The sequence below is a fragment of the Mytilus trossulus genome, chromosome 4 (assembly GCF_036588685.1).
Source record: "Mytilus trossulus isolate FHL-02 chromosome 4, PNRI_Mtr1.1.1.hap1, whole genome shotgun sequence".
In the NCBI taxonomy this organism is placed as follows: domain Eukaryota; kingdom Metazoa; phylum Mollusca; class Bivalvia; order Mytilida; family Mytilidae; genus Mytilus; species Mytilus trossulus.
The window spans coordinates 91,260,107-91,286,216 of NC_086376.1; the positions used below are offsets into that span (position 1 = coordinate 91,260,107).

At 32.1% G+C, this 26,110-nt stretch overlaps 2 protein-coding genes across 3 annotated transcripts; one reads left to right on the top strand and one right to left on the bottom strand.

The window, feature by feature from the left end:
* LOC134716285 (adenosine deaminase-like protein) lies at window positions 1–1,181 on the bottom strand. Its single transcript, XM_063579179.1, has one exon. The coding sequence runs from the start codon at window positions 1,179–1,181 to the stop codon at window positions 150–152; it is 1,032 nt and encodes a 343-aa protein (XP_063435249.1). The 3' UTR covers window positions 1–149.
* A 46-nt stretch (window positions 1,182–1,227) lies between these two features.
* LOC134716286 (heparanase-like) lies at window positions 1,228–26,091 on the top strand. Of its 2 annotated transcripts, none has more exons than XM_063579181.1 (11): window positions 1,228–1,333; window positions 2,568–2,757; window positions 3,529–3,749; window positions 4,844–5,017; window positions 5,487–5,652; window positions 7,726–7,776; window positions 11,194–11,391; window positions 12,416–12,530; window positions 17,264–17,379; window positions 18,001–18,147; window positions 25,762–26,091. In XM_063579181.1, exons 2-11 carry the CDS (start codon window positions 2,582–2,584, stop codon window positions 25,928–25,930), a joined length of 1,533 nt encoding a protein of 510 aa, XP_063435251.1. In that variant the 5' UTR covers window positions 1,228–1,333; window positions 2,568–2,581; the 3' UTR covers window positions 25,931–26,091. The 2 variants fall into 2 exon arrangements, with proteins under 2 accessions (XP_063435251.1, XP_063435250.1); XM_063579180.1 differs by lacking the exon at window positions 5,487–5,652 and adding an exon at window positions 5,691–5,862.
* Window positions 26,092–26,110: the final 19 nt, after the last annotated feature.

The window sequence follows — 26,110 nt, forward strand, 5'->3', positions numbered from 1 at the left end:
AAAGATGTGTTATTCATTTATTTGAGTAATGTATATACTTTGATCTGTCTACACATTATACTCAGCTTCTGGTAGTAAATAATTCTGTTTACAACATTTTAGCATATTTAAAACACTTTAACATGACTTAGAAGGTAAAGTTATACATGTTATAATTGTCTAAATTGTAAAAAATTCTGTCTCAACTGTTTCTTTATGTCCTCATCAGCAAAAATATGTTCAATGCTTTCAAAGGAAAGTTTCCAAATTTCATCTATGCTAAGATCAAATGTTTTAGCTGCTATCTGATATTCCTCTGACAGAGTAGTGTTAAAAACACCTTTATCATCTGTACAAATCACACAGGGATGATTCCTCTGGTACCAGTTTAGAAAATGGTGGTTGTCAAAGTTGGGAACAGTTTGGCCAATAACATTAGATGTTAGACACAGTTCTAGAGGTATTTTATGTGTATACACATAGTCCACCAATTCATTTGATCCACCAACTTCTGGTAGTAAACATGTACCATGACCTATTCTATTTGGTGGTAATTTTAGCATGTCCAGTGTCTCTTCAATGTTTGGAACCTCTGCTAAATGGAGTGCTAGTTTTAATCCTGCTTGTTTAGCCTGCTCTAATACTGGAATATAGTCTCTTGCGTCGCCTATGGTAGGATCACCACTTAAATCCACTCCGATAACAATTCCATTACTTAAAGTTTTATATTTAGAGGCTAATTCCACTGTTTCTTTAGCTATAGCTACACCATTCCTCCTATCCACAGCCAATATAAACTTCACAATTATGTCGAGGTCATTACAGTCTTGTATAGCTTTAATCACAGCCTCGACATACCCCTTCTTTGTCATGCCTGTTGCTATAACCTCTCTTGGTGTACTTCTTAGTTCGAGATATTTAACATTTTCTGCTGCAAATTCATGAATGACATCATAAGTTATTGTATAAGCTGCTTCTGTATTATCAGACACTTGGTGTATCAATTTGAACATATGAAAACAGTCCTCCAAAGTTGCAATTTGGTCTTTCTGAAATGACAGTTTATCTCCCTCACGATTTTTCTTTTTCAATAATTTCTTCATTGTTGCTTCACTTATTGATCCATTTATATGTGCATGGAGTTCAACTTTAGGCATTTCGCAGCAGAATTCTGCTATCGGTAATTCTTTCTGTGTAGACATGAGGTCAATATTCAGGACTAACTTTTAGTCTGTAAATTTCGTTTCTCTCCCCTCATGTTATTGTCCCCTAAAAAGAGACTGATGCAGACTGAGAGAAAAAGAGATGGCATAACAAATTAGAACTGATTTAGCCCATGTTGAAATAATTCATTGTATGTAAAAGATTTTAAAACTAGTATATATAGATATGTGCTGTAGTTTCACAGATTTTTATTTTAAAAGTGGGAGATTTCTGGTCTGGTTCGTCTTGGCAAATATTTGTTGTTCAATAATGTAAAGAAATAAACAGTTTAAAAACACTTCAGACATAGGCACATAGGTTTATGCAGGCCATGATGGTGGTGGTGGGGGGGGGGGTCCACTTCCTACTTACAAGGTAAGGAATGTGCCGCTAGAATAGGTCACCTATTCAAGCTTGGAAATATGTGAATATGTCTGGGAAAACTATCAGTGATGTATGATTAATTGATTATAGTGGTCAATCAAGTTCCCATAACTTCTGCGTCTGTCATCTGTCTTGGTTATCCCGGCTGTTTTTATCACCACTTCCTATACATACATGACATACAAGGTAAGGGACGTGCCACTAGAATAGGTGACCCTTTCAAACTTGGAAATATGTGAATATGTTGGGGAAAACTATCAGCAATGTATGATTAGGTCAATAAAGTTCCCATGTCTTCTGGGTCTGTCATCTGTCTTGTTTTATCCCGGCTGTTTTTATCAATCAATTTTTCTCTTTGACACTTGGTATTCCACTCTTGCATTAACAGACCATTACACACCAATTGAAACCCAAACAATATTGGCTAAGGTTACATTTTCACCTACGCAATATATGAAAAGGTATACATTTTAAAATCTTAATTTATATGAAAAGAGCGGTACCCCTATCAATTACAATTTGACAACTGAATGTTGAGGGCTTTCATACCCTCTTGATCTGTGGTGCAAATTTATATACATGCAGCATTGAAGGAAAATACTCAGGTTCATTGGTGCTGCCTTACACACACATAAATTTATATAGCATTAAGTATTTGTAGTATTTGATCATGTTAATTTTATTTTCAACTGTCATCCACTTAATTAAGTTCTAATTAGTAACAGATGACAATGTAAAGGGGGAAAGGGTAAAGGATCACTACTGTCTATTGAAAACTAATTTTGCTGCCCTTTATTGTGTTTAAAATTTCTTGCTTTCCATTAATTTTTTATATTCTCCCCAAATTATACAACAGTACAAATGTTGTCAAGAAGGTGAAATAGAATTGAATTTCTTAAGAGATTGGTGGCTGATGTTATGATCTTTCATATGGTTATCAGATACAAAAATGTAGGCCTCCTGGGTAAAACCACTAAAAAATGTCAAATTGTATGTTTCAGGAAAATTACAGGATATGGATTCTCCAGTATGTGTGGTATGGTATTTACTATATATTGCTTACTCAAATGCTTTTACAACGGAAGTGTTAATTGATACTGACAGCGTTATACAGACAATCCCAGACAGATTCCTAAGTGTTACCATAGATACAGCACAAATACAGGCAAATTGGGCAACATTAAACTTTAGGTACTTTAATATTACGGTACATTATACTATTATATTTTATGCATGAAAATTGATAAACTTTGAACACTTGGCCATGTTGGCATATATATAGACAACTTTTGAGTTTGATGCATTCCGTCAAAAACTTTGGTTTTAGTGAACATCATTTGTGCGTTTAGGGGCATCGTCACTTACATTCCAATGTTGAGCAAGTGGTTGGAAAACAATGATGCTTTTAATATTGCACAAATTATTCGGCCAATTGAATTCTCATAATTGACAATCAGTACTGCTGTCATTAGGGAATTGTCATTTTACTTAGTACATGAGGTACCTACGCCCTACGGAACAAACTTTATATTATTACTAGTTTATTCTGTACAATGACAATTACTAAGTTGCTTGATAAACGTTAACAGTGCAGGGATACAGGCGATCCCCTCTATCTGGTAATTGACTCCTTTTTCCGGTGAAGGACAAACTCGAAAGTGGTCATTTGGACAACATTCATTAATGTATAAAAAACCTAATTATAACACAAAAAAGAGAGAAATTGAAAACCAATTATTGTAAACTCAACAACATTAAACTTATGTAAACATTACCATAAGTATAGCACAAATCTGGCAAACTTTAAGTATCTTATCATTGAATACATACATGATACAATAAATAAAAAATCCTTTGGTAAACTTTTTAGATACATGTACAGCTATATACAGACATTTGTATTAGAATTACTTCATTGTTTTGTTAATTTTTACATCATTTAGTTATAATTTTTTTTTTAAGTTCTCCAAAGATACAGCGTCTAGCTGAAGGACTAGCACCATGTTATCTCCGTGTTGGTGGATCATCAGCTGACTTTTTACAATTCAACCCTAGGGTACAGAGAGAGAAAAACAATCAAAGATCAGACAATGAATATCTAAAATTCAAGCCATATACAAGGAAAAATATACAATTTGAAGATGCATTGGAAATTCAGAAATTGAAAAATTTTACTATGTCAGGTAATTAATGAAGTGTTGTCTAAAATAATGATTACTAGAATGTTGATGATACTATACCATTGAAAATAGTTAAAATGATAATATTGAATTCACAAAATAGCTTATTTAGCAACTTGTGCATGAATAAAGGGATGCACAATTGATTGACAATTTTTGACGGTCATACAAAATTCCTATGAGAAAACTCATTAGAGATACAAGGTTATTAAAAAGAAGATACAGTATGATTGCTAATGAGACAACTCTCTACAATAGACCAAATGACACAGAAATAGGTCACTGTTTGGCCTTCAACAATGAACATAGTTTCATAGTCAGCTATGAAAGGTATGCATAAGATTAATCAGTGGTGCCCAAAATCAGAAAAGTAAGAAGACTGAATTATTTACAATCTTGAAAAGCAGTGAAAACCAAAACCTCCATGCCATTACTGTGATGTTATAAAGAATGAACATACTATTGATTTGAAGGTATGCAATGAAACTATAGGTGTTCAAATGACTTGTATAAATTGTAAAACACCATTTTGTTTATTTATTATTGAGCCTTTGACTTTTGTCGAAAAAGCAAGACATAGCGATACGACATTCCGTCTTCATTGGTGATGTCCATAAATATTTGTTAAAATTTTGTTCCTGTTTTTCCGTGTTTCATTACTTATACATGTAATTGGACTTAGTTTTTCTTCCAGTTAACATAACATACAGTTTGCAGTCAAGTTTTTACAACTTTTATTAGATTTTTATTAAACTTGACAGAAGCTTCTTGCAATCAAGACCAAAGTTAGTATATTTCATTTTTGTTGCTCCTGCGATTAACAGGAAAACTAGGTGAGACACTGGGTTCCACAGAAGCCTTATAAATTTTAACAGTTTGCATGGTTTTTAACTATGTTATTTGATGGTACAGTGACTTGCTTGTAAGTGTTTCTCTCCACCAATTTTAGCTCAATCAAAATTCTGACTAAATTGCAATTTGTTTCATCCAACCAAACGGTTCAACTGGTCAAGAATTTCCACAAACTAATGAAAAAACCAGCCATCAAAGTACAAAATGATCAAATAAAATTCATGCTAATTTGTATTTGTATTTAGGTAAGCAGTGGGATGAACTTAACCATTTCGTAGAGCTGGTAGGATGGGATCTTATATTTGATTTGAATGGTCTTTTAAGGCAGAATGGGATTTGGCTACCAGATAATGCTAAACTATTGATGGACTACACAACACAGAAAGGATATAAAATTGCTGGATGGGAACTTGGCAATGGTACTCTCTCATAATAATACTAAATAATATAAAGACAAAAAAACAACCATTAACTTCTGGAATGTTTTGCTAGCGGCAATGTATAAACTGTTATTAAAGCAACTACTGAACATAGTTATGCTTTTGTGTTCCAAACCTTGTACTTGAAATCACAAATTCCATTAGAGCAAAATAAAAATTAAAAAAAGATTTCTAAACTAGCTGAAATTTACCTATTCTAAACAAATCATTCTGGTTTAAAATCAAAGTAATATCATGACTGTATAAACATACTGGCTAATTATAGAGTCCACAAGTGAATGCTTTGACCTGGTTGTAAGGTTACTATTGAATATTATTCAAGCTTATTTTGTTCACCATTTGAACATTTGGTTATTGAAAAAAGAGGTACCAGTATCACAAATCCAAAGTATCAAGTTTTTGAAGATTAACAACATCTATCATGAATGTTAACATATGTATTTTGTAGAACCTGATGCATGGACTAATATTGGGTATAGAATCAGTGCTACCCAGCATGCTAATGATTATAGACTACTTCACAATATTCTTAATCAATATTCACAATGGAAAAACAGTACTGTGATTGGACCAAGTACAACAGGAAGTCGACCTTCATTTACATATCTTAAAAAGTAAGTCACTTAATTTATTAATTATGTATTTATTTCAGAGCCTGATGTTTGGAGAAATCTTGGTTATAATATAAATGGTTCTCAGCATGCAACTGACTATAGGATGCTCCACAGTATTCTGGATAAGTATCCACAGTGGAGAAACAGTATTGTTATAGGACCAAGTGTTACCATGATGTCTAATATATACACATATATGTATCTAACAGAGTAGGTACTAAACAAATGTATTTACTATAAGTTGACTAAAAAAGTCATAGACATGCATATGGGAAGGGCGAATAACAGGAAAAATATTTCATTAAGTCTACAATAGAGTTATGTCCCTTCCTTTGGTGGTGAAAAGATATTGTAGATTCTGCATATGTTTATATGCCCTGTTAATTACGCAATCCCCCTATTGTTATACCCTGCTTTAAAAAGTGGGGATATTATAGGATTTTCGGACTTTTATTCAGTTTGTGAGTTAATCGCCCTGGTTTACACATCAATAACCTCTAGAAAAAAATGTGTTTAATCTTTATAATTCTTCAGCCAAACATACGCGATTAGTAATTTACATTTTTACTTTGATGGCTACTATGACGTAAATTCGCCAAATCATACGTGAAGTTTCCCAGAATTTTATTTAAATTTTATTTTTATACATTTTCGAAGCTTTATTGCATTTATTATATTTCTTTTTTTTGTTATATATACATTAAAATAGAAACAACTGTTATGCAATTGTTTTATAATCTCAACTTGCTGAAAATCCCAATATCCCTGCAAGAATGTGTATCCCGCATGAATAGATTATGAAAGTAGTTTCGGAAATATGGTTTATCGGAGTGTAAACCAAGAGAAAAATTCTAATTGACCAATCCAATTCAAGTATTTATAGATATGCAAATGATATAAGAATAATACTTTTATAACTCTGTCTGTCCATCATATACCGCTGTCCTGTGAATATTTTCTTCGCATTTTCACAGGAACTACTTGACAAGGATTTCTGAAATTTGATTTCGAGTTTGTATAAGTCAGCTAAACGGTGTGATGCATTTTCATATTCATGACTCAACAGTTAACTTCCTGTTTACCGAAAACACTTGTATCATTTTACACATGATAGCCAAGTTTAAAATTTTTCACATTTTTCTCAGGAACTACAATACAAGGATATCTGAAATTTGGTTTCATGGTTTATTTAAGTCAGATATATACTGTGTAATTAGTTTTCAGATACATCACTCGACAACTTCCTGTTCACTGAACACTTGTATCATTTTACACATCATAGCCAAGTTAAAAAATGAAAAAAAAACTGCAATACAAGGATTTTGGAAATTTGGTTTCAGGGTTTATATAAGTCAGCTATACTGTGTGATGTTTTTTTCAGATTCATCACTCAACAACTTCCTGTTAACCAAAATATTTCAGCAGGGGGTATCATTAGTGAGCAGTCTAAGCTCACGGTTTTACTTGTTATACATGTATATATTTTTTTGTGTTTGACCTGAAGTTACTGCATCCCCCTACTGTTATATTATGTTTCCACATTTGAGCTATGTATAAGTAACATATATGAATAGACCACTTTTGAGTTCATCCGTCACCGGCAAAAACTCGTCAATTATACACGCCTTTATGACGTCATTTACCAGATAGAGGGGCTCGCCTGTATCCCTGCACTATTTACGTTCATCAAGCGTCTTAGTGATCGTCTTTGTGCAGGATAAACTAAATTTAATGGTTGCTCTGTAGGTACTTACTGACATTTCCCTAATGAAAGCAGTGTTGATTGTCAATTTTGAGAATTCAATTTGCCGAATAATTCGTACAATATAGAATTATAGTTTTCCAACCACTCGCTCAACATTGGAAGGAAGTGATGACGCCCCTTAACGCACAAATGACGATGATAAAGGCGCGTATAATTGACGAGTTTTTTCCGGTGAAGGATGAACTCGAAAGTGGTCTATTGAATTACAAATAAGAAGCAATGAAGAGTTGTCTAAAATACTCTAAAAGCAAATAGTTTATTTCTAAATAAAACAATGATATATAAATGTTTTAATATTTTGATTACAGTTTCCTTGATGCAGGTGGACCAGACATTGTTTCTCACACTACATTCCATCAGTGAGTTTACATTCCAATTACTTTTCACTCATGACATCTTGAATGAGAAAATCACACTTTTTTCATTGAGTTTCTTTTTATACCCCATTTATGGGCATTATATTTTCTGGTCTGTGGGTCCGTCTGTTAGTTTGTTCATTAGTCCGTTCATCTGTCCGTTCATCTGTATATTTGTCTGTCTGTCCCGCTGCAGGTTAAATTTTTGGTTGAGGTAGTTTTTGATGAAGTTGAAGTCCAATCAACTTGAAATTTAGTACACATATATAAAATAGAAGATGTGGTATGATTGCCAATGAGACAACTATCCACAAAAGACCAAAATGACACAGACATTAACAACAATAGGTCACCGTATGTCCAACGTGTTCCCTATGATATGATCTTTCTAATGTTGAGGCCAAATTAGAGATTTTTCCCCATTTTCACAGTCCACTGAACATAGAAAATGATAGTGCGAGGCATCAGTGTACTGGGGACACATTTTTGTTTTATTTATCAAATTATAACCTTTGAATTATAAATGTTGAAACTTTAATATACGGCACTTGAAAGGATAAAAGGTAAAACATTTTGTTTAATTGCATGTGACTTTCTAATTCCACAAAAAATTACCTGATGTTATAAAAAAAATTACTGTTCATCTATTTACAACATATGAGTGAACAAAGAAGACAAAAATCAGGAGATGTGGTATGGTTGCCAATGAGACAGCTGCTTCAAATTAATGTTATATAAACAATTAGAGGTAACCATAGGAAAACTATCAATGGCCGTATTTGTAGCAAAACGATTTATGAAAAAACAAAGATTACAGACATGAACCAATGACAACCACTGATGAACCAATGACAACCACTGATGAACTATATGGTTCCTACTTGGGACAGACACATACAGATAGAGATAAACATGTTTGCTGGTGTTGAACCCTCCCTCTATATAACTTGGGACAATGGGGATACAGTACACTATAAGAAAAAAACACTAAAAATATCAGTTAAAAAGGGCTTAGATATAGGAAGATGTGGATTGGTTTTTTTCAAAAATATAATTAAAAGTATGGGTCACCATGCTGACCGTGCTATTTTCAAGCTATGAGCCATTAAAAATTGCCTGCATTTGGACAGATTGTTCATGAAAAAACACCTTGTGTGCATAAAAAAATCTATGAGATAGAAATTTGAAATAAAATGTGAAAAGATAGGTTTTATTATGTTTTATGAAAATAAAAAGAAAATTCGTGTCACTGAACTTGTTTTTTAGCTAAAGGTAAAAATAAAAAATTTCCCTGTTAGTCAAGTATAATTTTTTGGTTAAAAGAGTTATTATCCCCAAAAATGGCTCATTTGAAAAAAATGATTTTTAAAACAAACTAAAAATGATATTTGTTTTTAATAATTTAAATAATACAATAAAATCACCAAATTTTCTTTATATAAATAAAATGTCTAACCATTATTTAACTGCAAATCTGTCTCCAAACTTGCAGATTTGGGCAAATAACTAGACCAATTTTGTACTGCTATTGTACAATCTAAGATGGCAGTATACAATAAATCTACCTAAAAGGATCCACTATCTTACCAATATATAATGTACATTTTATATATAGAACAAACATGTCATACATTTGCACTGAGGAAAAATTCTTACAGAAAATTACTGTTCTTGCTATCTTTTGAAATTCAAAAACAATTTTCCATAAATAAGTAAATTAAAGTGTGAGTTTTACACTTAACAATTAACACTCACATAGGAGAATTACATATACAACTAAGATGGGATCAAGTATATTGATATATGAACTTATACATGTATATGTATGTGTGGGTGCATGCCTATATTAGTAGATACTGATAACACATCTGAAAAAGAAAAACAATGACTCCATAAATGGGGTTAAGTTGCGAAAATTAGTTCTAACTCTAGTAATAGCAGAGGATTCATTTTAACAGATCTATTAATATTGGTCCAAGCTACAACAGAGATAATATCTAATAAACTTTTAGAAAGTAAAAACATGCAAGATTACATATAATACAGTTTGGTTACAAATAACTAGTATATTATGTAATATATATATATATAAATATCATTGGGACATAAAGTGATAAGATATATATTATATATGGTATAGAAATTATTTAACCATTTCATAAAATTTAATATGTCTTTGCCTTTACTCAAATTTAAAAGATACTGTATATACAGGACAAGTCATAGTTCATAATTGGCATATTCTTATAAGTTTATCTGGTCCATTTAATGTGGCAGAATCGAGATAGTCACAAATTAATGATTGTATACTAATTAGACAGTCTTCTTTTCTATAGCACTCCTTTGGTTATAAATAAGTGCTAATGAATTGTAGTGCCTGCCCATTCATTTATGAGATCAATCCATCATACAGTCACGTCTCAGTCATTACAGCTGAACGGACGTGCTGGGCCAGCTCTCCTTTACCCGCTATCTTCGATGAGGGTTTACAGTTAGATGTTCAACAACTCACTACTTAAGATGACAGAAACCAATCCATGCCGTACAGAGAGACGTAGTAGTTGGCGTACCCGCGTTAACATGCATTCCAAAACCATTGTATGGGGAGTGTCATGCCGATTAACGTCTGAGGGCTGTAGGATGATACAACCTTCATTTCACTGCCTCACGGCTTTGGTCCTGATAACACTTCCTGTCATCTTTTGAACTACGTCCGAGATCATCTACCAGTACTCCATCATCGAGTCTAGCGGGCTGCCAAGCTGACCAAACTGGCCCTGAAAGCAGTCGTTAGTGAAGAAAAACATCAAAATAGTAAACAAAGAAAAATCTACTCACCAAAACCAAGATGGCAGCCTACATATTGCGACCTCCACTACTTGTTCCTGACCCATGGCATCAAATCATTTAAAGCTCACCAAACGCCTTCGGGCACCGAGCCGACCATGCAAGGGCTGAAAGGCCAGTCAAGGTCGTTAAACACATCCATATATATAGTGCCTGCCGATATATTTCTGCCATGCTTACAGTTGGTCCAAATGATTATGGCATCTTGATAAGGCTATTTAAATTTTTCAAGTTCCGCTTCCTGTTTCCACTTCCTGTAACACAGGAAGGCATCACAGCCAGAAATTAGCATTTCATGATGGGATAATTATTTTATTGTAGTCAATATTTTGTTAATATTAACTGACATCTTAGTTATTAGATATATACCGGTATGCATGCAGCATTATAGATATATGGACTAGCAAAGATTTTTGCTTAAACAAGTGCTAGTAGATAAAATCTTGAAATTGCCTTAAAATTGAGATCTTTGTAAGGGTACTGAAGGCCTCACTTCTTTTTATGCATAAATAAGTAGTTACAGACATGTATAATAAATTTCATCACCTCATATTGTATTTCTCTTCACTACAGTTACTATGGACATGGTCCAGACATGACTATTGCTAAGTTCATGGATCCTAAACTCTTAGACAGTCTAAAACATCAGATAAAGTTGGCTCAAGGATTAGCACCATATCCAAAGTATGGCAAAGTCTGGTTAGGAGAAACAAGTTCAGCCTGGGGAGGAGGAGCTTCTGGTTTGAGTGACAGATATGTGGCTGGTTTTATGTAAGTTCTGATTAGGAAAAATGAGCTCAGCCTTGGGACAAGAATTAACTGTTAAAATGATAAATAATTTAGATACTGCTTTGGTACAATAGGCTCATGTTTTAGGCAAAAAGAGCTGCTGTTTTGAAAGACGGAAAAAAAAAATGTCTTTTGATAATGGCTTGCTGTTTAAAATGACAGATGAATTAATGCAAGTACATGTCAGTGAGAAAAAAGTCAGCATCAGAACTTTGTCCTATGAAGAAAGCAAATCAAATATTAAGGATTGATCATAATTTGTGAGATTCCAATTTTCATGGACTTTCTGTAGTTACAGATGAACCATGACCTAAAATATTTTGAAGAATAAGAAATTTTCTATAGGCTTGTATGCAGATTTTGGCAACCCCATAAAAGTCGATTTCCACAAAAATACAAGTGTTAATCAATCTTCAAAAATTGGTACCCAAGAATATAAATGAATGCACAGAACAGTATGTTTTTATAGATCTTTATTTCATAAGTGGAAAAATTCAAATGAAAACAATAGATATGTATGATGATTAAATGTGAATTAAAATAGTATCGAATATTTTTACCAATGTGAATAGTGCAATTAGGTTAGTATATATTGCAATAATCTGATATCTGATTCAAAATAATTAACCTCTATTTTTATGCCCCACCTACGATAGTAGAGGGGCATTATGTTTTCTGGTCTGTGGGTCCGTTCGTTCGTCCGTTCGTTCGTCCGTCCATCTGTTACACTAAAGGTTAAAGTTTTTGGTTAAGGTAGTTTTTGATGAAGTTGAAGTCCAATCAACTTGAAACTTAGTTTACATGTTCCCTTTCATAAGATCATTCTAATTTTAATGCCAAATTAGAGAATTTATTCCAATTTCACGGTCCAGTAAACATAGAAAATGATAGTGTGTGGCATCCCTGTACTGTGGACACATTCTTGTTTGTCCTTTCTTAAAAAATATCAATAATAAATGCATAAAATAACATTACTGAATCAGGTTTATTGAATCTTTTCTTGCAGGTGGTTGGATAAATTAGGTGTGTCAGCTTCCTTAGGAATAGAAGTTGTTATACGACAAGATTTTTATGGAAATAATTATGGATTGATTGATCCAAAGACACTTGATCCTAATCCTGTAAGTATATCAGTATGATAATCCTTCACTGCACCCTAATCCTGTAAGTATATCAGTATGATAATCCTTCACTGCACCCTAATCCTGTAAGTATATCAGTATGATAATCCTTCACTGCACCCTAATCCTGTGAGTATATCAGTATTATAATCTTTCACTGCACCCTAATCCTGTAAGTATATCAGTATGATAATCCTTCACTGCACCCTAATCCCGTAAGTATATCAGTATGATAATCCTTCACTGCACCCTAATCCCGTAAGTATATCAGTATGATAATCCTTCACTGCACCCTAATCCTGTGAGTATATCAGTATGATCATCCTTCACTGCACCCTAATCCTGTGAGTATATCAGTATGATCATCCTTCACTGCACCCTAATCCTGTGAGTATATCAGTATGATAATCCTTCACTGCACCCTAATCCTGTGAGTATATCAGTATTATAATCTTTCACTGCACCCTAATCCTGTAAGTATATCAGTATGATAATCCTTCACTGCACCCTAATCCCGTAAGTATATCAGTATGATAATCCTTCACTGCACCCTAATCCTGTGAGTATATCAGTATGATAATCCTTCACTGCACCCTAATCCCGTAAGTATATCAGTATGATAATCCTTCACTGCACCCTAATCCCGTAAGTATATCAGTATGATAATCCTTCACTGCACCCTAATCCTGTGAGTATATCAGTATGATAATCCTTCACTGCTAGTCTCCTCCTACTAAGAATTACAGTAAAGTTTGGAAGTCTGCTAGTTGTTGATGCTTTTAACAGATTGCTAGATGTCCTAAAATCTTTTTATTTTTATACCCCTTCACTGTGCAGTATTTATGTCACAGATTATTATTTTTTGCTTCTAGCACAATTCTGTAAATTCAGAAATTATAGCGAAAAATGAGAAAGGGGTTATATAATCACAATAATTTAACCTTGCATTTTTTTTTTATATATGAACTAAACAGGAATTGTCTCACTTTCGCAAAGATAAAAATCACTATTTTAGTCTAAATTGACAAAATCTCAATAATAAATTCACACAATAATTTCTGAATTTACAGTAGCTCATATCAATGTATTATAGTGACATATCTTTAAGGATTAAACAGGTGGTTGCCTCTTTAGATTTTTACATGTATTGTAAGAAAATATTTCATTTGAATTCTGATAGAAGGGATAAAGCCTTCATTATGGGTCATATCCTCTTACAATTTGCAGAAACTTTAGATCAGAGAAATTGTAAGTAGTCAAACCAGATCTGTAGTTTATATAAAGATGTTTAACCATTTATGTGGCTTTCTAATGAAACTTTAACAAATTTGCTAATAGATGGTGGATGGGGGGGGGGGGGGGGGGGGACAGAAGGTGTCAACTCAAAGAAGTGGTTTCTGTGCAATACCTTATAGACAGCTCAAAAAGTGCTTTTCTAATTTTGATAAGTTGTCACTGATGTTATTTGAAATAGCTATGTTGTTTCAGTTTGATGTTGGTGTGATGTTTAGTAGGTAAACTGTGATTCCAATTTATGAAATAAAAAAAAAACAGGATTATTGAGACAAAACCACAATTTGATTTATTTTTCATTATTTTGTTCATCAACACTTATAAAACTTTTTATTTTTAAATAACATCAGCTGCTGTCAAAAGGTGTTAATAATTATCATCAACACTTTCAGAAGTATTTTGTACTGGAGAAGAGTTCATACTTAACGTCTTCAAACAGGTTTATATCATCTTGAAACAGGTTAATACTGGTGTTTAATCGTCTTGGTTATTTGATGACTCATAAATGTACTTAATCTCCTTATTTTGATATTGAAATATGTAAAGGAATTTTAACATACATAATTTTGGTTTTTATGCCTATGATAGAAGAGGGGCATTATGTTTTCTGGTCAGTGTGTTTGTTCATACGTGCATCTGTCTGTCCTTCTGTCCTGCTTCAGGTAAAAGTTTTTGGTCAAGGTAGTTTATGATGAAGTTGAAGTCCAAACAAGTTGAAACTTAGTACACAGGTTACCTATCATATGATCTTTCTAATTTTAATGCCAAACAAGAGAATTTGTTCCAAATTTCACATCTCAACTGAACATAGAAAATGATAGTGTGAGTGAGGCATCCCTGTACTATGGACACATTCTTGTTCATCTATGTATCAGTAATAACAATAACGTTATTTATGAAAACATATTTATTTAAACTATGGTTCATGTCTTCATTAACACAAATCAATTCTTGTTTAATTTATATTGGTATTCCTTAAATACCTTGAACAATTAAAAAAACCTGCCACATTTCTAAAAAAAAATAACCTTGGTGATCTATACTGAGCTTAATTTGCACATTTTTTTAAAAAGAAATATATTTAAATTAACAATTTTGATATTTATTTAAAATGTTCAATAACAATTACGTATATCATAGTTTGCTACCCTGCCATCAAGTTTTCTAATATCACTGCTAGATATTCAATAAAGGTCTATCTCTGATTTATACATGGTGAATGATGTATTGTGCACATATCTGCTATGTTGAATGCAGACTTTAACTTTGTAACCTATGTAATCATAAATTTATAAATGATCCATGGTAAAATCAGAGAGAGGTTAATTTGCATTGAGAAATTTTAGTTAGAAAATTTTTTTCTCCCTAATTTCATGATTAAAATAAAATGCTGATAACACCCTCTGTTTTAAGATGATCAGAAACACTGACGATAAAAATACAAAAACTTTTGAAAAAGCTTGTTTCTGTACGTTTCTTCTTCATGTCCTAAGCTTGTTTCTGTACATTTCTTCTTCATGTCCTAAGCTTGTTTCTGTACGTTTCTTCTTCATGTCCTAAGCTTGTTTCTGTACGTTTCTTCTGCATGTCCTAAGCTTGTTTCTGTACATTTCTTCTGCATGTCCTAAGCTTGTTTCTGTACATTTCTTCTTCATGTCCTAAGCTTGTTTCTGTACGTTTCTTCTTCATGTCCTAAGCTTGTTTCTGTACGTTTCTTCTTCATGTCCTAAGCTTGTTTCTGTACATTTCTTCTTCCATGTCCTAAGCTTGTTACTGTATGTTTCTTCTTCATGTCCTAAGCTTGTTTCTGTATGTTTCTTCTTCATGTCCTAAGCTTGTTACTGTATGTTTCTTCTTCATGTCCTAAGCTTGTTTCTGTACGTTTCTTCTTCATGTCCTAAGGTTGTTTCTGTACGTTTTCTTCTTCATGTCCTAAGCTTGTTTCTGTACGTTTCTTCTTCATGTCCTAAGCTTGTTTCTGTATGTTTCTTCTTCATGTCCTAAGCTTGTTACTGTATGTTTCTTCTTCATGTCCTAAGCTTGTTTCTGTACGTTTCTTCTTCATGTCCTAAGCTTGTTTCTGTACGTTTCTTCTTCATGTCCTAAGGTAGCACTCCACAGTCCGTATTTGCATGTCCATACCATACATTGGTCCGGCAATTATTGTAATGTTTTTTCCCAACTTTTTATCGCACGAACTTTGTGATTGGATTTTACGAAAAAATGAGGCGAAAGACACCCATTTTTTATTTGACCATTAGGAAGATTTAAGAAAACAGTTTCTAAAAAGGTATCACTCAAAGGCATTGAAATTCTAGTTTGATCCAAATTTTGGGGGGATATATGACATGTTCACCCCCCTTTTTGCAATATTTTATGGTAAATAAATGCTGAATGTTGCCATGGATACACATAAAAGGAATTAATTTTCACCCATTTTACTTTGGAAAATTGAATCTATGGAAGATACTGATTACATACATATGCACATGTACAACACAAACAGTTAGGTTAATGTATTAGAAATCCAGGAATAGGAGATGATAAAACATTTTAGGGCTCATTTTTAATTTTATTTTCTAACTGTGGAGTGCTACCTAATTAGATATAGAAAGATGTGGTGTGAGTGCCAATGAGACAACTCTCCATCCAAATAAAAATTTAAAAAGTAAACCATTATAGGTTAAAGTACGGCCTTCAACACGGAGCCTTGGCTCATACCGAACAACAAGCTATAAAGGGCCCCAAAATTACTAGTGTAAAACCATGCAAAGCTTGTTTCTGTACATTTCTTCTTCCTGTCCTAAGCTTGTTATTCAGTGGTTGTTTGTTGCTGCATATCATATTTGTTTTTTGTTTATTGGTTTGTATATTATTGGTTTGTATATAAATATTTTGTAAATAGCTAGGCCACTAATTTCTCTATTTCAACATTTGTCATGCCTTTTATGGCTTGCTATGCAGTTTAAATTAATCATTGTTGATTGCTGTAAATTGATGATGAGTTGCTATATTTTTGGTCTTTGGTTGAGAGAGTCATCTTATTGAGAATGAAACCACATTTTCTTATTTTCATGTTGGCCCAAGAAATCATATTTGACCAGTTTAAAAATGATACACTAAACAAATTATAAACATCAAATGTAGGGACAACTGGTTGGTGGGCAAGGTCAAAACTTAAAATTGGTAGCAGGAGAAGATAGAGATATGAAATGTTACATTAATAGCAATTATTATAGACGTAAATGCCTTGATGGTAGATTATAGAAATGAAATCTTCACCCTCTAATTATATCGTTTTATTGCCAAATGCTTTATTTATTGCAATAGTGTACTGAAATATGGGCACTTGGCAATTATTGTTACTGTCTTTGTGTCAATCAAATATTTATATTTTTATTGTCTATTTATTTTTTTTAAAAAGAGAATTAATTTTTCAGGACTTATGGTCATCTTTCCTGTTTAAAATATTAGTTGGAGAATCTGTACTGAATGTCACCACGGATGACCAGTCTGGAAACGTTAGAATGTATGCCCACTGTACTAACACCAAAAGGTCAGTATTCACAAAAATAACTTTTTATAACAGAACTCTTCTTCTGATTTTTGTTTTAAATCCTTTTATAAAGACTTTGATTATCAACCCTAATGCTACAAAAGTCACTTTGAATTTTCCAAACTTTTTCAAGGAAACAGTGTCAAAATAGTTGAAGTTTTAGAAAAAGGAGAAATGTGGTATGATTGCCAATTAGAAAGCTATCCACCAGAGTTCAAATAAAATGGATGTAATCCATTTTAGGTCACTGTAATGTACAACCTAAACAATAATAAAAACCAACACCATATACTGAGTTGAAATTTTACTATGGCCCTGCAGACTACAGGTTGGGACCATATAGGGTTACCCTTTTATGTCATTCAGCAACGACCAGTTATACAGACTTTTTTGTAAGCACCTTCTCAAGTTGAGCTGATTAGTAGTATTTAAGTCAACTACGATGAGTTACAGAACTAGTTTACCATTGGTCCAGCTCTGTTGCTTTTTGTCGACCTTTCAAAATGTTAAAAAAATGACAAAAAGTTTGTTTTTTGGAACGATTCATGTCATCTGAACATATATTGTTTATGAGTATTCATATTTCTGATGTTATACTACTATGTAATTTCTATTTTGTAGAACTAATTACAAGCCTGGTAGCATAACATTATATGGAATGAATTTGAGAACAGAACCTGCAACAGTTGTATTCCCACAGTTTAAACCTGATATAAAACTTTACCTGTATATGATAGAACCTGTTGGCATAGAGGGATTGAAATCACAGTAAGTACAGTACATTCCGGTTATTTGCATAGCCTATTTGTCAGACGAAATTATGCAATAAAGCGGAGTATGCTTATATCCGAAATGACAAACTACGGAGTCAAATAACATCGATAGTGCAGATCAGCAAAGAAGAAAGATGTACGTCCATAGTCCACTTACAACATAATGAATGCTTATTTATTCTAATAAAAGTTATTTGTCTACTGTCATACATTTTATTTCATTGTGTATTCTTTCAATAAAGTTTATAAACACATTTTGTTTTAGTTTATTTATGTACCGACTTTTCCTTTACCCGAGATACAAAAATAAAATTGTTCTAAAAATAGATTTGTTTCTATGACCCGGATGTACAAATTAAATTGTTACGCTTTGTTTAAAATAAACTGTTTAACAATACTACACAGTTTATAATCATTGTAAACAATAATTGTGCAATGAACTGCCTTTGATATGTAGTATTTACCAATTACACAGTGATGTTACACTGTTACTTTAACACCGATAGTTTCGTTTATGCAAAGCAGTTAACAGGTAATGGGGTCATGCACGGGTTATTTGCTGGACACGAGTGTTGAAAGTGAGAAAATATAATAATCAGAAGTTAATTTTCTTTTAGAAAAATATTAAAAAGGAAAGATTGATGTATAAAATTCTTCAACCATATATAAATGCCCTGTAATATTTAACATAAATGTAGATCACCCAAGCTGAATTACGAAATTACACATTGGATAATGATCGATAATTAGCAGGCGTTAATGTTTTAAAAATTCACCCAAAATATAATCTATGAACAAAGTTTGAAATCCAATCAATAATTAACACCTTTTGAGATAGAAGATCATAGAATATAAAACTTTACCTGTATATGATAGAACCTGTTGGCATAGAGGGATTGAAATCACAGTAAGTACAAAATGTAACAAAAAAGTAAAATCATAGAAATTCTAAACTTTGAGGAAAATTCAAAATGGACAATCTCTAATCAAATGGCAAAATCAAAAGCTCAAACACATCAAACAAATCAAAAGTTCAATGTAGGATAAAAAATTAATTCACATAGTTTTTTCACTGACCCCCACACCCCCCTCTTAACTTAATTTGGGAAAAATTGATTTACCAATAGGGATATATGTATAAATCGATTTTAGATATACAAAACTTGCAGAATTTTAACCCCACCACCCCCAAACTATTTGATTTAAGTTTTTTATCCTACATCGATCTTTTGATGTCGTCCCTAATCTTAAAGGTAATATCAATATCATACAGAATCAAATGTACACTGATGAATAAAAGAGAATTTAGGGAAATAAAGCAGCACTTTTTATTGATATCAAGCCTAAAAACTAATAAATGCAGTCCATTTAACATTTGTTATTTATGATCTGTTTAAGGGGCACTAGCTGTCAAATTTGTGTTCATCGATCTGACTCAAATTCTCATATTAGATTTATAACAATGTAAAAAGTAAAATCACAAAAATACTGAACTCAGAGGAAAATCAATTTGGAAAGTCCATAATCACATGGCAAAATCAAAAAACAAAACGCATCAAAAAACGAATGGACAAGAACTGTCACATTCCTGACTTGGTACAGGCACCTTCAAAGTGTAAAACACTTATCCAAATTATCAAAAATCTAAAATAAACAATTTAGAGAGCATGGGTTCCATAATATGCAGCATTGATTTGTGTGTATTAAGTTAGTCTTGGACAACATCTCATTAACTATACTGCAATCTGATTGGTTAATAACCTGGGTGTAAATAATACCCCTCCCCCCACCCTTTTTCACCCTGGGATAAAGTTTTGCCAAAAAAATGAAAAAAAAACAATCATTGTCTTGTACCTATGAACTTTATAATTGGGGCCAAATATGGCACTTACCGAACTTACTCCTTTGTAAGACATGTTTTCTAAAAAAAAAAAAATTTTTAAATTTCCCAATAAATTCTGAAGAACAAGTTTTTATTCTGAATTTCCCCAAAATAAAGAAAAAAGATATTTGACAATACCAAGCAACCTCGTTGAAATAATGTTACACTGGAATTTGTATTTTTTAATTTTAAATCTTGGTTTAGAAATGAGTAAAGGAATTGTTCATAAGAAATAAATTTGGTGTAATCAGGGGTAAACGGAATTTTCAATAATATTTTCAACAATGATGTAAAATTCCATTTAGTCTTGTAATTGACTGCTCCATAGGCATACATGCAAAACAACTGATCTTTGAAAATATAAAAATAAAAATGCTACATAGAAAAAAAAATTCATGTTCATATCATGTATGTACTAATGTGAAATTGTGATTTAATTGAAAAAAAGGGGGTCATGCCACGAAGAATAAAAATTACGTAACCCTGAAGTCAAAACATTTTTTTTCTACTTTTTGTTTTCTGTTTTTACTAGGCTGCACCACTTCCAGTAAACATGATATCCTTCCACTTTCCTGGATTGATATCCCATAAAACTTGAAAGTTTTTTTTTAAATCTATATATATGTTTCAATTCAGCATAAACCTATAATCAAACAGAAAAAATTGAGTCCAGCAAAAAAATTCAGAAAAAAATGGACTATTTTGTTTCCCTCCATGTTTTGACATCCACTGGAAACTGGAGTTGTAATACATGACTGGTACCATAATAGTGCGGTGACAGAAGGGTAAAAAGTCGTCTAGATCGCGAGTTTAATCTCCCCAAATAACACACGGCTAAAAATGGTCTTAACTTATAGACAAATATGTCTTCTTAAGTTTTTGCCCTGTCGTCAGAATTTCGTACGGTCACATTTTTCTGAAAAGTCGTTTTAATGACTAGTAGTATATTGGAGAGTTTCAACCCCCCTTTTTCAAAATGAAAAATTGTGTATGTTCACTTACATTTAACTGAATTAGTTTTTCCTGAAGCTATTTTCATATATCGAAATATTCTATTTAGTATTTCATTTTCTTATACTCTATAAAATTTGCGAAGTTAAGACTGTTAAAAATTGAGGTATTTTTAATTGCAAATTCAGACACAAACTTTAGTTTCTTCTTCATAGTAGCAATAAAAATTATTCCATTATATTTTTAGCATATAGTATTTCATAAAACTAATCAGTGATAAAAATTTCGGAACCAAAATATAAGAAAAAACTTAAGAAATCAATGGAAAAAGAATGGAATAAAAAACTTCAATTTCAACACGGAACTTAATCACTTGCCTTCCGTCACATTTTGTTTATTAGTCAATAATTTGCTCTCAACTGATATATGATATTACTACCTCTTCGCTAGTATATACACATATTTGCACTGATATATGCTACATTCTTTGTTTGTATGTGTTTATATTCTCTGTTTTTTTTTGTTATAAAACATTAAATATACTTTGTCAGAAAAGTCTAATTGTAAAATCAAAATAATTGACGGATAGTTTCAGTAAATATTCCGTGATATGTCAAGTATGTTTCAACTTGCTCCATTAAGTCCAAAGAAAAGACAAAAGTTGTTAAATTTTATGCAGTGCTTAATTTGCAAAGAAAAGAAAAAATAGACTGAAATTTTGAGTCAATTTCCCAGTATAGGAAAGTCGATTTTTGTATCTGTATTGAATAAAAGATTAGATGAGGTGAACATCAAACTGTTTCATGCGAAAGCTGTTAATTTACAGAACTCCGTGCAGGCTGTGTATCATTGTTCATGCTTCAAAGGTTACACAAGTAAACATATGTGTCCCCCCTTTTAGAGCGAGGAAGCTTCTAATCTGATATTTAATGACGACATACAATTATCGGACTGTTGTCCCTCAGTTTCGGGTATGTGTACGCGTTCTAGAATGCAGTCGTTCAACTGGAGCGCTTGTATATTTTGTTGCAACAAAACATTTTCGAAAGATAAAAAACTACTCAAGTTTGAATCAAATGAGCGTATTAAGAATGTTTTAACCGTGTCAGATAAAGTTAAAGTTGAAATAGTTTCCCGTCCATCTTTTAAACTTCTTGAGCACTCTGTCATTTTGGTTGCATTACAAATTATTTGCTAAAAACGAAAAAAAAGCAGATATCTCAGATCACAATACTGTTTTTACTAATTTTATTTTGGCAATTGACAACGATGTAACGGTCATTCCTCATGACACCGTTACTAGATAAATATACTACTTAGTAGTAGATCTTTTCTTCCAGCTGATTTTAATTTAAAATATTCTACTTAAAATGCAGTCTTAACTCATTGATTTCTATAGAAATTCAGTTGTCAAACAACTTCAACAAGTTCAAGGCAAATATAACAATATTTTGTAGCAAAATAACTATTTGAGATGCCATATCAGCTGTTAGTCGATTGAAAACTGAACTCAAAATTTTGTATGTCAAATGTAATAGACACAAATAACGTACAGATATGTCATTCCACTGCAAGTATACAATAGAAAAGACAGCTCTACAAACTCTACAGAAGTATACCCAACTTCGGATGAATTGTCTCTTTCTTCTTCAATTCAGTCAATGCCTTCGTCGTTATTGCAATTCATTTTATGGTAACTCGATGAAACTGCATAGCCAAGGCTAATCTTCAGGAAATGGCATCACAGAAATTGCGTAATTGCTTAAGCAATTGTTGGGTCAACCGTTTGTGTGACCATTTTTTTTTTACTCCTTTTCATTTAGGATTGGCTTCACAAATGTACCATGATTTTGGTTCGAAACACCTTGTTGAAAAATTGAATGCCAATGGATTTTATGCTTCTTAAAGTAGAGTGCGACGCTACATCTAATGTGTTGCCAACCATGAAATTGAGCGAAATCAAGATAGTGTGTATGTCTCATGCATAATGTTTCCCCATCATCTTTGCAGACAAGCATATGGATGTCATCTTAACCCCATTTTAGATCTCTGTCTTCAAAGTTGGATGAATTGAAAGGGATGGTTTGAAGCTGGTATTTCTTTGGGAACAAATGTCTTCGGACTTCCTACAATACCTTGTATGTACTTAAATGTATATAAATATTAAAAACATGTCTTGTGACGGTTGGTGAAAATGAAGATGATGGAAATAACGGTTGATTAGGTACAGAGCTTGTTGAACTAAAACACACGGTCCCAGCCCCCGTGTTTGGGGAGTGTTGGCGTGCCCTTAAAAAAGTCAAACCCCGACACATTCTGTTTGTGTCTGTTTCAAGTCACGAGACGGTAATGTAGTGTTTGTCGTATGTTTCTATATACTATATTTTTTTGTTTCCTATTCATTTTGTACATCAATCAGGTCGAGAGATTTTTCGTTTGTTTTACAATATTCATTTCGTGAATTGAAGACTATGCAGTATAAATTTTACTCATTGTTGAAGCCCGTACTAGATGTATTGGTAATTTATGTCTCATTTGGAGGGTTGCCTCATTTGCAATCATATCACATCTTCTTTTTTTCATATGGAATGCTTTTGAAGTTTGTGGTACGTTGCAAGGGAAAAAAAGAGGGGGGATATAGGTACAAAACTTATAATGTAATAGATATTAACCAGAGTAAAATACGCAACAACAGATAAAACTATATGGAAGCAGTAATAATAGTGAGAAAAAAAAACCAAGCAACGAATAGTCTATAATAAAACCTGAAATATCCCCAATTCAATTTGAGGTCATATTTGACTGTATTGTTCTATTGCTTTGATTTGATACCTTACCCAATATGATAGTTTAAAAAATAATTTTAAAGTATTGTCCTGCATGACACTTGATTTTTACCTGAAATTGAAATTTTTCAAAAGGTTAAGGTGCTCTAAACATTTTATAGGTTGAAAACTTAATTTTTGAAGTTTTGTTTATAAAACGTCGTTTTAGGATTTTTTTGATAAAATAAATCTTAATGATTAAGGTTTATGTATAATAACAAACATTAATAAAGCCAAAACAGTATCGTCTGTATTTATGTAGAGTTTAGAAATAGAAAAAAATGTCAAAATTGAAACCCTCCCAAATTTTCACAGATATTCACATATGACCTTTGATCTCAATTTAAAAAAAATGTGACCATACCAAGTCCTGACGACAGGCATATTATTATAGTAAACGATTTCCTCTTTCCAATGATATATTATATAGGTGTGTGTTTGGTGGGGAGATTAAATTCAAAAAAATCTACATTCAGTCACCGCACTATAAGTATGATGTTTTTATAGATCAAATCAGTCAATCAAATGATTTACCTTTGTTTCACTTTAAATTTTGACATTCTTTTCTTTAAATAGCCTCAATCATGCATAATCCATCTATAGCTAAGGGGTTGAATTGAAGTTCACATGCATATGGATTCAATGAGGTTGAATTATTCACTTGCAAGTAAATGATACATCATCAAAGTTGAACCATACTGGCTGCTAATAACCAATTATTATTTCACTATTATCATTAATGATTGAACAGAAAAAATCATAATCTAAATTGTTTATGTGTTTCATAGCTACTACCCCTTTCAATAACATATTTAGTTAATATTATGTAAAATTAGTAATTTGATATATTTTATGTCAAATTACTTAATATATGAAGTTTGGTGTTTGTTATTGAAGAAAATGAATATTGATTTATTTGTAACAGCAGTGGGAAGTGTTAACTTTGTGTGATAGCCAGGGAAAGATGAAGTTAGAAATCTTATATATTAATTTTAATATGTTTTTTTCAGTGAATGACATTCTTATTAGGGTATCCTTTTGGTCATCACTTCTCACAATGTTACATTAATTGGTAATAGACTAGACTTTGTCTCCAAATTGTATAATTGTATGACAGGTAACCTACTTGCTGATTTGACATTCATGTGTCAAGAAAGAGCAACTAATAGAAGTAAAATCAAGCTTAGAATTTTAGTAGATTTTTCACGTATTTTTCTATAACTTGAGTTTATTTGGAATGATCTAGGGCAAACTTTATATAATTGTTGGTATTGGTGAATATAATAAACTGTTCATGTTTCAAAACAGTATCCTCAGGCATGGATTTCTATAGAGACATTTTATTTGCTTTGAAAAATCCATTTTATTCTTTAAACAAAATATAATAGCATAGCATGTACAAGTACTCTTGGTGCAGCTGTTTATTATCAGAGATGTGCCTTTCTATGAAAAAAGATAGAAGCAACATTATAAACAATCTCATGTCTTTCTTTCTTGTACAAGATTATTTATTAGAAGTAAAAAAAAAAATATACATTACCCTTAGACAGTTGAAATAAGTGCAACACAGGGGGCTATGGACCTCTCCGTTTACATTGTGACATTTATTTTGTGGAAGCAAAAATAGTGATCTTTGAATGAGTATCCAGAGTAAAAAAAGTTTATTGCCAATTTCCATTCCACTGATAAAAGGATTTATTTTTTTATAATTTGTAAAAATTTTGTAGAGATTTGCACATTTTTTGACAGAAGCTTTTATATGATTAAGAAAAGAAAATTTTGAAATATATTTTTGAAGTAACTATTTGCAGACAGTCTTGGGTTTATTTTTTGACATGACCAGTTTGTAAACCTTTGTAAATTTTATGATGTGGATATTTTTTCAATAAGTCAATAAGAAAAGTAAAATATATAAACCTAATCATAAATTGTATCTTTGTTCTATTTTCAGGACTGTTGCCTTGAATGGGAAAACATTAAAAGTGAGTCCTGATTTAACCATGTCACAAGTGACAGACATTCCTGAAATAGTTAATGGAACATTCACATTTCCCCAGCAATCTTTTGGGTTTATAGTCATACCAGATGCTAATGTTGCTGCATGTAAAAACAGGAAGTGAAATTGTATGTGTTCACTTAACAGATTTTATACAAAATCTCAGAACTGGTACTCACAATGATATACTGTCATTTGTTTTTTGTCAATCTAATTCTGATGTTTGGATTGTAGATATATTAGTAGTTCATTTATAATTTGTTGTAATATTGTTCTTGTATTTGATTATCTGTTGTTTATACTG

Coding starts and splice junctions, on each gene's coding strand:
- LOC134716285 (XM_063579179.1), bottom strand. CDS start 1,181: ATGTCTACACAGAAAGAATTACCGATAGCAGAATTCTGCTGCGAAATG.
- LOC134716286 (XM_063579180.1), top strand. CDS start 2,582: ATGGATTCTCCAGTATGTGTGGTATGGTATTTACTATATATTGCTTAC. Junction 7,777..11,193: donor TCTCACACTACATTCCATCA/GTGAGTTTACAT, acceptor TCTTCACTACAG/TTACTATGGACATGGTCCAG. Junction 18,148..25,761: donor ATAGAGGGATTGAAATCACA/GTAAGTACAGTA, acceptor TTCTATTTTCAG/GACTGTTGCCTTGAATGGGA.